The 14,504-nt window shown below is 45.1% G+C and overlaps 1 protein-coding gene across 1 annotated transcript in view; it reads left to right on the forward strand.

Annotated features, from left to right (window-relative positions):
• Positions 1 to 226: 226 nt before the first annotated feature.
• snx18a (sorting nexin 18a) overlaps positions 227 to 14,504 on the forward strand; it is a 71,737-nt gene continuing 57,459 nt past the window's right edge. Inside the window, exon 1 of the mRNA XM_070868737.1 lies at positions 227 to 2,117. Coding sequence (XP_070724838.1) covers positions 554 to 2,117 — 1,564 coding nt within the window. The 5' untranslated portion in view covers positions 227 to 553. The remainder of the gene's footprint in view (positions 2,118 to 14,504) is intronic.

A 14,504-nucleotide genomic window follows, 5' to 3' on the forward strand; every position in this document is an offset into this window, starting at 1 on the left:
GAGTAGGAAGCTTATGAACTATGCAAACAGAGTAAATCATATTTGGGGACTAAAAAAATGTGCGTTAATTAGTGTGGTGTGAAGAGTGGAGCCAAGTTGCTGGTGATGAGTGGGTTGGTTGCATTATGCCTCTCTGAGTGAGTTGCTCTCTGCTCTGCCCCTGCTGTCGGAACTCGCTTGCTCAGACTGGTTACGTGTGTTTTTTTCTGACCGGGGCATTCACTCACTCAGTTAGTCAGTCAGTCAGTCAGTGAGCGAGAGCCGCTCCCGGGGCTGCAGCTCGGGGTAAGGCAGCTGGAAGTTTCAGTTCAGGGAAATAAAACGGACTTCTTGCTTATTCTCCCGTTACGTCTCTTTCCAGCATTCAATCGGGACTTGATTTCTTTGTTGAACTCTGAGGATTTATGCGAATTTGTGAGTTAAGACAACAACTTGCTGGAGAGATCGGAGAGAGGGGGAGAAAACAAATCACAGAACGACAGGGGGAAAGTGCTGCCGCCCCTCCCTGGAGCTCGGTCTGGGGGAGCCGGGGCCGGTGTGAGGGTGGGTGACGATGGCGCTCCAGGCTCGGGCTCTCTACGATTTCCAGAGCGAGAATGTGGGCGAGATCTCGGTGCGGGAGGACGAGGTGCTGACCGTGTACAGCGAGCACGACATCGAGGGCTGGCTGGAGGGGGCCAACAGCCGCGGCCAGAGGGGCCTCTTCCCGGCCTCGTACGTGCAGATCCTGCGGGCCGGGGGCGACGCCGCACCCGCGTCCGGTGCCGGTGCCGGTGCCGGTGCCGCCGAGCCCCTCGCCTCCCGCTATGCCAATGTGCCGAGTGGCGGCTACGACAGCCCGGCGCCGCCCCAGCCCCTTAGCGGCGTCCCCCTGCCGGCCTGCCCCGCCGCCAGCACCTTCTGCCCCACGCCTCTCACCCAAACAGGCGGCGGCCTCGGGGGGCTGCAGCACCAGGCGTCGGGCAGCGGCGACGACGATGACTGGGACGACGACTGGGACGACAACTCGACGGTGGCGGACGAGCCGCTGTCCGGGGGCGGGGGAGGAGGAGGAGGCTTCTCCGATTTCGACGGGACGGGCCGTTACCGAGTGAGCACGGGGGCCGGCGGCCGGAATGTCGGGGGGTCGGTGTCGTCCTCCTCCTCGGCCGCCGCCGCCTCCTCCAAGAGCACGGCCACGGTCAGCAGGAACCTCAACCGCTTCTCCACCTTCGTCAAGTCGGGCGGCGAGGCGTTCATCCTGGGCGAGGCGGCCGGCTTCGTCAAGGACGGCGACAAGATCTGCGTGACGGCCGGCCCGCACGGCCCCGAGTGGCAGGAGAACCCTTACCCGTTCACCTGCTCCATCGACGAGCCCACCAAGCAGACCAAGTTCAAGGGCATCAAGAGCTACATCTCGTACCGCCTGGTGCCCAGCCACACCCAGTGCCCGGTCAACCGGCGCTACAAGCACTTCGACTGGCTGTACGGCCGGCTGGTGGAGAAGTTCCCCGTCATCTCGGTGCCCCACATCCCCGAGAAGCAAGCCACCGGCCGCTTCGAGGAGGACTTCATCTCCAAGCGGAAGAAAGGGCTGACCCTGTGGATGAACCACATGACGAGCCACCCGGTGCTGGCCCGCTGCGACGCCTTCCAGCACTTCCTCACCTGCAACGACGAGAAGGCTTGGAAGCAGGGCAAGAGGAAAGCCGAGAAGGACGACATGGTGGGGGGCAACTTCTTCCTGACGCTCAGCACCCCGCAGAGCCCCCTCGACCTGCAGGAGGTGGAGAGCAGGGTCGACGGCTTCAAAACTTTCACCAAGAGGATGGACGAGAGCGTTTTCCAGCTCAGCCACACCGCCAACGAGTTCGCGAGGAAGCAGGTGGTAGGCTTCAAGAAGGAGTACCAGAAAGTCGGCACTTCTTTTCGATTGCTGAGCCAAGCTTTTGAGATGGACCAGCAGTCCTTCTCAGTTGGACTCAATCGTGCCATTGCATTTACTGGAGACGCATACGATGCTATAGGAGAACTCTTCGCAGAACAGCCCAAACAAGATATAGACCCTGTAGTGGACTTATTAGCCCTTTACCAGGGGCACTTGACCAATTTTCCTGATATTATCCACGTCCAGAAAGGTATCTGCACATTTTTTCCATATTCTCTACGCACCTGTATGTTGCGTGCAAGCGGTCAGGCCCAATGTGCCTCATGTTGTCGAGCAAATTGTGATTTGAAATTCAGATTTGTTTTTGTGGTATAGTGTATTCATTCAAAACAAAACCAAATTTTAATTTGATTTTACGTTTTTAAGTTTAATTTGTTTTAATTGCCGGTGCTTTTAGTGTCCCCCTCTCCTTTTATAGGGGGCACTGGAAAAAGGAAAAATTTGATTTTAGCGCCCAAAAAAAAACAAAAAAAAAAGGGGCCTTGTAAATGTCTGGAGTGTCACCCAGGTCGGGTGGCACCGTTTAATGTTTTTATGTTTTGCAGGTAAACTCAAAAGAGTTTCATTCAAAACAACTCCAGGCAAGTAAATGTTATACATGCATTTTAAATAGCAGTACCTATGTACAATCTATAGTAACTTCTATCCTTGGGGACTGGACTAATCGTACACTTAATGGTGTACCTGTTTTTTTTAAACTTGAGCCATCAAAAAAGATCTGTCAGCGTTGACTCAGTAGTTGTACTCTTGCCTCGGAGTTAAAAGGTCGTGTGATCAAGTGCCAATCCAGAGACTTGAGCACATAATGTGGGCTGACACTTCAGTGTTGCACTGTCTGAAGAGCCGTAATCTACAAGAGCTGGAAAGTGGGATTAGGCTGGATAGCACTTTGTCGGCTGGCATAGACACGATGGGCCGAATGGCCTTCTGTGCTGTAAATTTCTATGATTCTATGAGCCATCTTCTGGATGAGACCTTAAACCAAGACACCGTCTGCCCCCTCAGGTGGATGTAAAAGGTTGTATGGCACGATTCAAAGATGATCAGATGTTCTCCCTGATGTCCTGGCCAATATTTATCCCTCAATCAAGATCACTAAAACAGAATATCTGGTTATGTCATTGTGGTTTGTGGGACCTTGCTATGCACAAATTGGCTGCTGCATTTTCTACATTAGAATAGCGTCTACATTTCAAAAAGTACTACTTTGGCTGTAATGCACTTTGGGACACCCTGAGGTCATGAAAGTCATTATGAATATAAGTCCTTTACTTTTTCAACATTTACAGGCAGGTATAATTAATTTCAGTTTTTTAAGGCAGCACTATTAGATTTTTTTTTAAAAAGACTTCATTGCAATAATCTGTCTACTTCAGTGCCTACTTTCAAAAGGTACTACTGGAATGTAGCTTTTAACACTAGCACAGTACAGTGTACACTTGCACTGAAACTCTTTTTGGGAGTAAACAAAAAACATTAAACCGTGCCCCCCCGATCTGGGGGAAACACCAAACATTTACAGGCCCTTTTATTTTTTTTTTGTGGTTTTTTTTGGGCACAAAAACATATTTTTTCTCCAAGTGCCCCCTATAAAGGGGAGGGGGACACTAAAAGCACCGGCAATTAAAACAAATTAACTTAAAAACATAAAATCAAATTAAAATTTGGTTGCCGGGCGTGATGATGCGCTCCAGTCCCTCCGGTGCCCACGAGCGTACCGGTGGACACCGCGTGCTCCATCTCCAGGGACACCCTGGACCGGATGTATGCGCGGAAGAGAGGCAGGCAGTCTGGCTGAACGACCCCCTCGACCGCCCGCTGTCTGGACCGGCTGATGGCACCCTTGGCCGTGCCCAGGAGCAGTCCTACGAGGAGGCCCTCGGACCTACCCGCTCCCCTCCGCACAGGGTGCCCGAAGATCAGGAGTGTGGGACTGAAGTGCAGCCAGAATTTCAGGAGCAGCCCCTTTAGATAACAAAACAGGGGCTGCAACCTCGTGCACTCAATAAAAACATGGAACACGGACTCTTCCAGACTGCAGAAATTGCAGGCGGCCTGGGAGCCCGTGAACCGGCTTAAAAATTTATTGCACGGCACTGCTCCGTGCACCACCCTCCAGGCCAAGTCCCCGACAAATAGTGGGAGGACCCCTGCGTAGAGTGCCCTCCATCGGGTACCCCTGCCTCCTCCGGACGGCAAGATGGTACGCCATGGCGTGTCCGGACGGTAGGCGAGGATGGCAAAGTTGAGAGTGTGCAGGAGCAGCCCGTACAGGAAACCCCTCCGCGCGGAACTGAAGGGCACGGAGGGGATTTCCCCGAGGCGGCTCAAGTTGTGAGGCGCCGGCTACACTTGCACTGAAACTGCTCGTTTCAAGCGGACATCTGATGCTTGCATCTACACAATGTGGTTATTTTATTATGATCTCGGAGATGTTAATTTATTAAGAAGTGCTTCTGTAATAGCTTGATGACTTATTTAGATGTGGGTGGAATGAAGAATAGCAAAAGTGCTTTTAACTCTAATCCCATGGTGTTCACTCAAAGAAAAATGAGTTCCCCATGCCTGGCTCAAGACAGGCCCTTGCTGATATAGTTGACTTCCATCCTTCCTCTTTCCCTTTGTCTTGGCCAATAGTTGGCAGTCGGGGACTGTACTATACTGTATAAATTGTACCCCTGTTTTTTTTAAAGGCAAATTTGTAAATTGTATTTTTACACCTTGTAGATTGATTGGGATTTTTCAGTTTATTGAATGTCCCAATCCTCCGTTACCCCAGGCTGCTAATTTACAGGGGGATTGGTTATAAAACCAGTGTTGAGATGTTCTTTTGGAGGTCAGGGTGCAGGATTGTTGTCTATATCTCCCCTGCTAAGTGTCTCTTCTATTACCAGAAGGACAATGTAGCTGCTGCTCCATCTTGCAGTGAAGCAAAGACCACATGTCAACACTTATGAATAGTTTTAAAGGGTGTTTGAAGGAAAGAGCCAAAAGAGATATGGGAACAGGGCGAGTACATGGGATTAGGACTACTGCTCGTATGGAGGATAAACATAGTCTGGTTGGGCCAAACTACCTGTATCTGTGTTCCCTCAACTAATAACTACCCCTTTCCTAAAAAAATGAGCTGATTTGTTATCATGATGTTTGTGGGATGTTGCTGCCGAATGACTGCCACATTTGCCCATATTGGTGGCTACGTTTCAAAAGTAATACATTGTGTAAAGTGCTGTGGCGCATTTCAACATACTAAGGTGCTACTATGATCTACGGTGCTGCTATGTTTATCATATAACGTATTGGGATATTTTATTACATTAAAGGCACTATATAAATGCAAGTTGGTGTTTCGCAAAAGTTGAGGGTTCGGCTGCAATGTGATTTGCTTATATTAAGTACATAAGAATCAGAATGTGGATATTAAGTTAAGTAGTCATTAATGGAACTTTTACTGGATCTTTTACTGGACTGAAGGGATGTAAGCAATGGTGTCACCTCAGGGGTCAATGTAAGGCCCATTCAAGTATTGGCCTGGATTTTCAGTGGCCGATGACAGTGTACGTGGCCGTAAGTGCCTTGCAAGTTTCAAGTTTATGCATGGGCTGCGCATGCGTGGAAACCTTGAACTTGTGATCTGTTGAGAGGAGCACCCGCGGGAAGCCTCTGACCGCAAATTCAGTCCCATAATTTTTAACAAAATGATCTGGATCGGTAAAATTTGCAGAGTGCATACAAATAGGGAGTGTGGTTAACCCGAAGGACAGTAAGTAAATTAGATCGGGCAAATCGATGTTAAATTAATGCAGACAAATGTGAGGAACTTCTTTTTAGCAAGAAGAATGAGGAGAGAACATATAACACTAATTAAAATACCTTTTAAAAAGAGTAGAAGTACATAGAGACTTGGGGTCCAGTACACAAATCTGAAAGTGGGAGATTAGGTTGATAAAGCTGTTTATTAAAATAATAAAGCAAATGTAATTGTAGGTCTTATAAATAAAGGTATATAGAGTACAAATAAAGGTAATGCTGAATCTATACAAGTCATTGGTTGAATACTGTGTGGCTGATTCTTGATCGTGGGAAGGAGCTGACCATGTTTTTGTGCAATTGGAGTGGCTTTTGAAGCCCAGCATATTTGGTGAAATCAATTCATTTAAATACTTACATGCACAAAGAGCGTTCTTGCAGATGGTAGACGGAGAATGAGAGTGCAGCAGCTTTATACGGCTGATGTATCGTTTTAACTGGGGAATGATGGCTATGCCTAAGAGGTTTAGAAGCACTGTAAGGACTGCTCCCTTCACACAACAAACCCTGGAGATGGGCAACAGAGTCTTCCATATCCATGGCCAAGAGCACAAATAAGGAAGAAGTTCTTTTGGAATGAGGAAGAGTACCAAGGTGGGACTGGCTTTGAAAAGGCTGCACACTCAAAGGAGAATAATGCCATTACTATGTCTATCCTAAGCAGGTAGATCATACATGTTGCCATATCAGTAATGGGGAGCCTACAAAGCATTGACTCTACCTCAGATATCCCTCTCCTAGGTACGACATCTTTAAAGCTGCTGCTCCAGCTTGATGGCTGCCAAAGGGAAAGGCTTTATATTGCCAAATGACTATTATAAGCTTTGTCACTAAGTTACAATGGCTCCAAAAGTGACTTGCATGCTTTGTGCCCGTCCTTTCACAACAACTAGAATATAGGCTGGTCATTGCGATGCATTTATTTTGCATTCTAATGCTGAAAGTGTCTGTTTTGTTTAGAAAGGATGTCAAGGCCCTGGAGAAGATACAGAGGAGGCTTACCAGAATGATATCAGGGTTGAGGGACTTCAGTTATGTGGAGCTATTGAAGAAATTGGGGTTCTCCTTAGAGCAGTGAAGGTTAAGGGTAGACCTAATAGCGGTATTCAAAATGATGAAGGGTTTTGATGGAGAAAGTAGGGAGTAACTGTTTCCTGTTGGTAACCAGAGGTCATAGATTTAAAATAATTGGTAAAAGAACTAGAGGTGAAATGAGGAGTAATTTCTTCACAGAGAATTGTTAAAATTTGGAATGCAATTGAAAGGAATTTTCAAAAGACAATTGGATGTGTACCTGAAGAGGACTAATTTTCAGGGTTATAGGGAAAAAGCTGGGATGGGGAACTAAATTGGACAGTTCTTTCAAAGAGCCAGCGCAGGCACGATGGGCCAAATGTCCTCCTTCTGTGCTGTAAGAGTATATTCTATAATTTTTAAAGAAGACAGGCCTAGACTATTGAGTGCTCCATTTGGTGGTGGACCATCCAACCTGCACCGCTCCTCTTACCATGAGGAGGTGGCCCTCAATTATTGGCATGGTGGCCATAGAAGGGAATGCAAGAGAGCGATTTGCTGCGTAAGTGTTCTCTTCACCCTCTTGCGGGCCCATCAAAGTTACTAGGTGAGTCATCCACAAACACGTGCTAGTCAGTATCCTGACACTATAATGGCCTTGCACTGCCATTTGCTGCATTCACAATTAACGTGTTCCCTTTTTCTTTATGTAGGTTACACCCAAAATGTAGCATCTGTCACTAGGAAGAAGAAGCTGGTCTTTAATTTTAGCACCCATCGAGCATTCCTCAGCCCACAGGCAGCAGTGCAGAAATATTTCGTAAATCAGAGTATTGAGAGCAGAGCCAGTGAAGTGCCAATGAGCAGCAGACAAGCAGCAAGAGGAAGGGAGAGTTAGGAACTACAGTATAATTTCTGTAGGACCGATGGATTTTTATACAGGGGCTGCATACAGAGCCCAGCTTATTAATCTGCAGGAACACTTCATTCAGTATTTTGAGAATCTTCAGAGCTCCCAGCATAGAATAACATTAGTGCTGCAACATCTTAGTAGGCATGAGAGATTTTGGAGGACTATGGAGTGAGTGGGCAATCTGTAGGGGAGTCTCAGAGCAGAGGAGCCAAGTGCAGATGCAGTGTTGTTATCTACTTGCTATTGGAACCTTGGGCTCCAATTTGCAGGAGTATCCCTTTATGGCCTTAAAAGACCAGCAAATCAGCTTGTGAAACCTTGATGAGCTTCATGTTTCTTAATGGCTGACTTCGCATGCCTGATCATCTCGAGGGTTACCCAGCAGCTGTGGCCTGGCAGGAATTGACACAGATGAGGCACCTACCTCGGTGATGACCCATCTATCCAACCCATCTGGTCCTATAAGAGGACTAGAGAAGAGACAAGTAGAGGGCAGGAAAGGCTGCCAGCCTAGGGGCCAAGATGCTGGCAGTCATGACAGGGCCATCTCATGATTACACAGAAAGAGGCAAATCGCCATAGTTGGATCACCCCATTGTGGAGCAGCAGAATGCCACCATGCTCACTGCTCCCACTGAGGAGGCACTTGGAAGGAGCACAAGACCAGGAAATAGACAAAGCACTCGCTACTTGCCAGCAACTAACATTAAAGCAGATAAAGTGCTTGTTTCGGGAAATAAATTGGTTGCACGTTTTCTTTTTTTGAATATACTGTGTAGATTTATTATCCGAGGGGACACGAATATTGAAGCTAACAGAAACTAGCAGGGCAGCTCATTATGTTCGTGATGGGGCTAGTGCAGGATCGAGAGGATCATATGACAATTAATACACAACCACAAGTGTAGTTTTTAAGTAAAAGTCACATCAGTCGATCGTTGATGCACCAGTCTTTCCAGTCAGGTTCTTCCATCCCCATCTCCTCCACCACTGCTGCAGGCTGACCTTTGAAATTATTTCTATAGAATGAGTTGGCTGAAGTGACTGCCAGCACCTTGGCCCTTATGCTGACAGTCTTTACTGTGAATGGGTTCCCATTTCTGAATCATGAAGTTATGCAGCTGATGCAGATAATTTTGAAGAGTTTCTCCGGGATGTAGAGCCGAGCAGAACCCCAATTGATCTGTGCTTCAGTCCTCACTGTTAACCTCAAGGGCTCCAGGGTGTAGCCCTGGTTCCCGAGCAGCCAGCCATCTGTCAAGTCTGCTTGCTCCTTCAAATAGAGCTGATTATTGTGGACTGGTGTAAGGTGAAAGCATGACGGCTGCTGCAAGGGTATTATGCATTCATGTGAATTCTTGTGTTCTTATAGTCTTACACTATCTATATCTTGATGGAATGAAAGTATTCCCATCCCTATTTGCCACGAGGTGTTTGTTAGTAGCCTCGATAGCTGGATGGGTTCTATCGATGCACTTTAGAGAAACCATTCACTTGATTAAAGTGTTGTGCCCTGTTGTGGTGTTGCCTTATTTTTCACAGAAAATTGTTCACCTGGCAAATCAAGCTTCTCTGACCTGTTTGGTGCAAAGGTGGATCACAGTCTGACTGACAAATGTCACTTTTCATAATCTGTTGAAATTTCTTAAGTATGTACTCTCTTTTCCTTGGGTATTTCATACTGTCTGACTTGTATTGAAGTGTATTACATGGTGACCTCACCACTTATATAAATTAATATACTAAAATAGTTTATGAATACTTGGGACTAGAAATTGGCTAGCCTTGTGCCTGTTTTCTCGGCGATATTTTGCCTTTTTTGACGTTAAAAGGTGTTCACCTAAATTGGCCAAGGTTGTGCGCCGGCGGTTTTGAAAGATCGCTGAAAAGTGGACCGCTGTTGTGCAACGCTTAAAAGAAAAAAGCTATTGCTTTAAATTGGCCATTCGGCGCATCCGTATTCTGCGCGAGAAAGAAACGCCTGAGAAAAGCCTGTGTTGCAACCCCAGAAGCAGCGGGAAATATGAAGACTGGCAAAAAAGGTAAGTTAAAGTTTTTATTAATTCTTTGACAGTGACTACTTAGTTAAGAGTCTTGTAAATGTTTTGTGATTTTTGATTTTTTGTTTTTTGCAATTTTTTTCCCCCTCCCAGGGCCTTTTTAGTGGTAATCGGCCTTGGACTAAAGTTGGTGAGGACCGCAATTTGCACCACGAATCCTCGTGCAATGCCGATTTTTTTTTTTTTACTGTCTGTCGCATTTTGTTGCCAATTTTTACCCCTTTAAAAAAAAAAATCAGTATTTGTAACGATATTTTTGCAAAGAAATGCCGAAAAAATACCGCTATCGCCAAAAGACCAATTTCTAGCCCTTGATATATATTTGACTCATCACTAGCCTGTTACTTCTGTGAAGACAACTTATTTATCCTGTTTTTCCGGTAATGCCATTTAGTTTGTATGGGTATTGCTAAAACACTGTCAATAATAACGCTACTGTGTAAGATTTAAATACAAATTTTCAGTGATAACAATTTTAATAAAATAGAATATTTTTAAAAACTGTACATTCCAACATTCTCCCAACACTTGTTAATAAGTTCTGTCGTTTATTGGAGTACCAACATATTGTCCATTCCTGCCTACTTGAAATACAGCAGTAATCAATTTCTGAAATAACTTAAAATATCTTGTAACTATCAATTTTTAAGATGAAAGATTAAGATGGGGGGGCGGGGTGGAATTACTATTCATTGGTGCATGAACCAATATAGGAGGGTTGTCATGCACCATTTTCAGAAGACTGGTAATGCTCTGTCACCAGATGCTAAGCAGATTAATATTGGAGGTGATTGGGTGCTAAAGTGAGTAAGCAGTGGCTTTTCATCTTTTGGACATGCTCTTACATCCAGTCCACAACAACTGAACTCTTTTTGTCAACTATAGAAGTCCTAACCACTAGTCTTCTAGGAGGTCTAGGGAATTCCAGGCTCTCCAGGCTAACAACTGTTTAAAAATAAGGCCACACACTGATGCTAAGTCCCTAAAACTAGATGGGAAAAAACATTCAGATCACTGGAGACTGGAGTAGCTGCAAACCTTGTCCTAGTATGCATCATCTTCAACAACTTTTAGGTAGACAATATTTATACAATGTTGTAACTGTCTCTGCTTTTCTATCTCTTTCCTGTTCACTATTCTCTCAATATACTGTCAGATTTACCCTATTCTAGTTTTGTTTTAAAGTTGTAATTTAATTGCCTATTATGCATCCTCCCTTCATCCTTCTATTCAGAATGTGACTCTGATGCAATTATATGTATCTAAAAGTCCTTGATTGCCATAAAAACTGGTCAAAACGGCTGCATATCTCAGCCAGTCAAACAGAAGACTGTACTTTGACATGGCCATACTCTTGGAATGACAAATTAAGCAATTCCATAAAAATTACTCATGGTACAAGTAGTTGAGTGCTGTTGAAACAAGCCATAATTGGAACTTTTAAAGATTTTAGCCAACAGGAGAATGTTACAGTACTGGAGAGAAGTGTACTGGAGAGAAGTGATGTCCTGGACGGGGTCAAAGACAGAATCTATTTGGCTAGAGTTAAGAAATAATAGAGATGCCATTACAGTACTAAGTGTATTCTATAGGCCATCAAGTAGTGGGAAGGATATAGAGGAGCAAATTTGCAGGGGAATTAGAGGTGCAAGAACTATAAAGTAGACTGGGATAGTAATAGTGTAAAGGGCAGAGTGGGGGAAGAATTTCTGAAGTGTGTTCAAGAAATCTTTCTTGATCAGTACATTTCCGGCCCAAAGAGGGGGGAGGCATTGCTGGTTCTGGTTCTGGGAATGAGATGAGTCAAGTGGAGCAAGTGTCAGAACATAACATAGGAACAGGCATTGGCCATTTGGCCCCTCCACCCTGGTCCGCCATTCAATAAGTTCATGGCTGATCTGATCTTGGCCTCAACTCCACTTCCCTGCCGCTCCCCAGAACACGTGACTCCCTTATCGTTCAAAAATATGTCTATCTCCACCTTAAATATATTCAATGACCAAGCCTCCACCACTCTCTGGGATAGAGAATTCTACAGATTCACGCTACTCTCAGAGAAGAAATTTCTCCTCATCTCCGTTTTAAATGGATGACCCCTTATTCTGAAACTGTGTCCCCTAGTTCTAGATTCCCCACGAGGGAAAACATCCTCTCTGTATCTACCATGTCAAGCCCCCTCGGTTTCAATAAGATCACCTCTCATTCTTCTAAACTCCAATGAGTATAGATCCAACCTGCTCCACCTTTCTTCATACGACAACCCCTTCATCTCCGGAATCAACCTCGTGAACCTTCTCTAAACTGCCTCCAATGCAAATACCTGTATATTTCTCCTTGAATAAGGAGACCAAAACTAAACATAGTACTCCAGGTGTGGTCTCACCAGCGCCCTGTACAGTTGTAGCAGGGCTTCTCTGCTTTTATACTCCATCCCCCTTGCAATAAAGACCAACATTCCATTTGCCTTCCTAATTATTTGCTGTACCTGCATGCTAACCTTTTGTGTTTCATGTACAAGGACCCGCAGATGCCTCTCTCCCGCAGCATTTTATAATATCTCTCCATTTAAATAATTGCTTTTGTATTTTTCCTACCAAAGTGGATAACCTCACTAGATGTCAGTCGGTGAACATTTAATGGGAGCAGTGATCGTAGTATCATAAGGTTTAGATTAGCTATGGAATAGGACAGGGAACAATCTACAGTAAAAATACTTAATTGGAGGAAGGTCAATTTCAGAGGGTTGAGAGCGGACCTGGCCCGGGTAAATTGGAATCAAAGATTGGCAGGCAAAAGTGTAATCGAACAATACAGTTGAGGTACATTCCCACGAAGGGGATAGGTAGGGCAACCACAGCTCGCGCTCCCTGGATAGAGAGTAAAATGAAGCAGAAAAAGGGGCGTATTAATGCTGTCGGGTTGAGAATTTAGATGAGCACAAGGCTGAACATAGAAAGTTCAGGGGGAAGTGAAAAAAGAAATAGAGGGACATGGAGAGAAGTATGAGAATAGATTGGCAGCTAACAGAAAAGGGAACTGTCTTCTATAGGCATATAAATAGTAAATGGATAGTAAGAGGAGGGGTGGGGCCCAGTAGAGACCAAAAAGGAGACCTACGCATGGAGGCAGAGGCATGGCTGAGGTAGTAAATTAGTACTTTGCATCTGTCTTTACCAAGGAAGAAGATGCTGCCAAAGTCATAGTGAAAGAGGAGGTAGTTGAGAAATTGGATGGGATAAAAATTGATAGTGGAGATATTAGAAAGGCTGCTGTACTTGAGTAGATAAGGCACCAGAGATGGGATGCAGCCTAGGATGCTAAGAGTAAAGGTGGAAATTGCCGATGTACTGGCCATAATATTCCAATCCTCCTTGGATACGGGTATGGTGCCAGAAGACTGGAGAATTGCAAATGTTATATCCAGCCAATACAGGCCAGTCAGTTTGACCTCGGTAGTTGGGAAACTTTTAGAAATGATAATTCGAGACAAAATTTAAGTCACTTGGACAACTGTGGATTAATTAAGGAAAGCCAGCATGGATTTGTTAAAGGCAAATCATGTTTAACTAACTTGATTGAGTTTTTTGATGAGGTAATAGAGGGTTGATGTGGTGTACATGGTCTTCCAAAAGGTGTTTGATAAAGTGCCACATAATAGGCTTGCTAGCAAAGTTGAAATCCATGGAATAAAAGGGATAATGGCTAAGTGACAGGAAATCGAGAGTAGTGGTGAAAGGTTGTTTATTGGACTGGAGGAAGATACACTGGTGTTCCCTAGGGATCGGTACTGGGACCCTGCTTTTCTTGATGTGTATATACTAATGACTTGGACTTGGGTGTATAGGGCACAATTTCAAAATTTGCAGATGCCACAAAACTTGAAAGTATAGTGAACAGTGAGGAGAATAGTGATAAACTTCAAGATGACCTAGACAGGCTGGTGGAATGGATAGAACATAGCAGATGAAATTTAATGCAAAAAATTACAAAGTGATGCATTTTGGTAGGAAGAACGAGGAGAGGAAATATAAACTAAAGGGTACAGTTCAAAAGGGGGTGCATGGACAGAGAGACTTGTGGGAATATGTGCACAAATTATTGAAGGTGGCAGGGCAGGCTGAGAAAGCAGTTTAGTAAAAAGTATACGGGATCCTGGACTTCATAAATAGAGGCATAGAGTACAAAAGCAAGGACATTGTAATGAACCTTTATAAAACACTGGACCGGCTTCAACTGGAGTATTGTGTCCAATTTTGGGCACCGCACTTTAGGAAGGATGTGAAAGCCTTAGAGAGGGTGCAGAAAAGATTTACAAGAATGGTTCCAGGGATGAGGGACTTCACTTACGTGGATAGATTGGAGAAGCTGGGGTTGTTCTCCTTGGAGCGGAGAAGGTTGAGAGGAGATTTGATAGAGGTGTTCAAAATCATGAGGGGTCTGGACAGATCAAGAGAAACTGTTCCCATTAGTGGAAGGATTGAGAACCAGAGGACACCGATTTAAGGTGATTGGCAGAAGAACCAAAGGGGTGACGTGAGGAAAAACTTTTTTTACGCAGCGAGTGGTTAGGATCTGGAATGCACTGCCAGAGAGGATGCTGGAGGCAGATTCAATCATGGCTTTCAAAAGGGAATTGGATAAGTACCTCAAGGAAAAAATTTTGCAGGGCTACAGGGAAAGGGCGGGGGAGTAGGTCTAGCTGAGGTGCTCTTGCAGAGAGCCGGCATGCATCGACAGGCCAAATGGCCTACTCTACTGTAACCATTCTATGATTCTATGA

This window comes from Pristiophorus japonicus, chromosome 2 (assembly GCF_044704955.1).
Source record: "Pristiophorus japonicus isolate sPriJap1 chromosome 2, sPriJap1.hap1, whole genome shotgun sequence".
Classification (NCBI taxonomy): Eukaryota; Metazoa; Chordata; class Chondrichthyes; family Pristiophoridae; genus Pristiophorus; species Pristiophorus japonicus.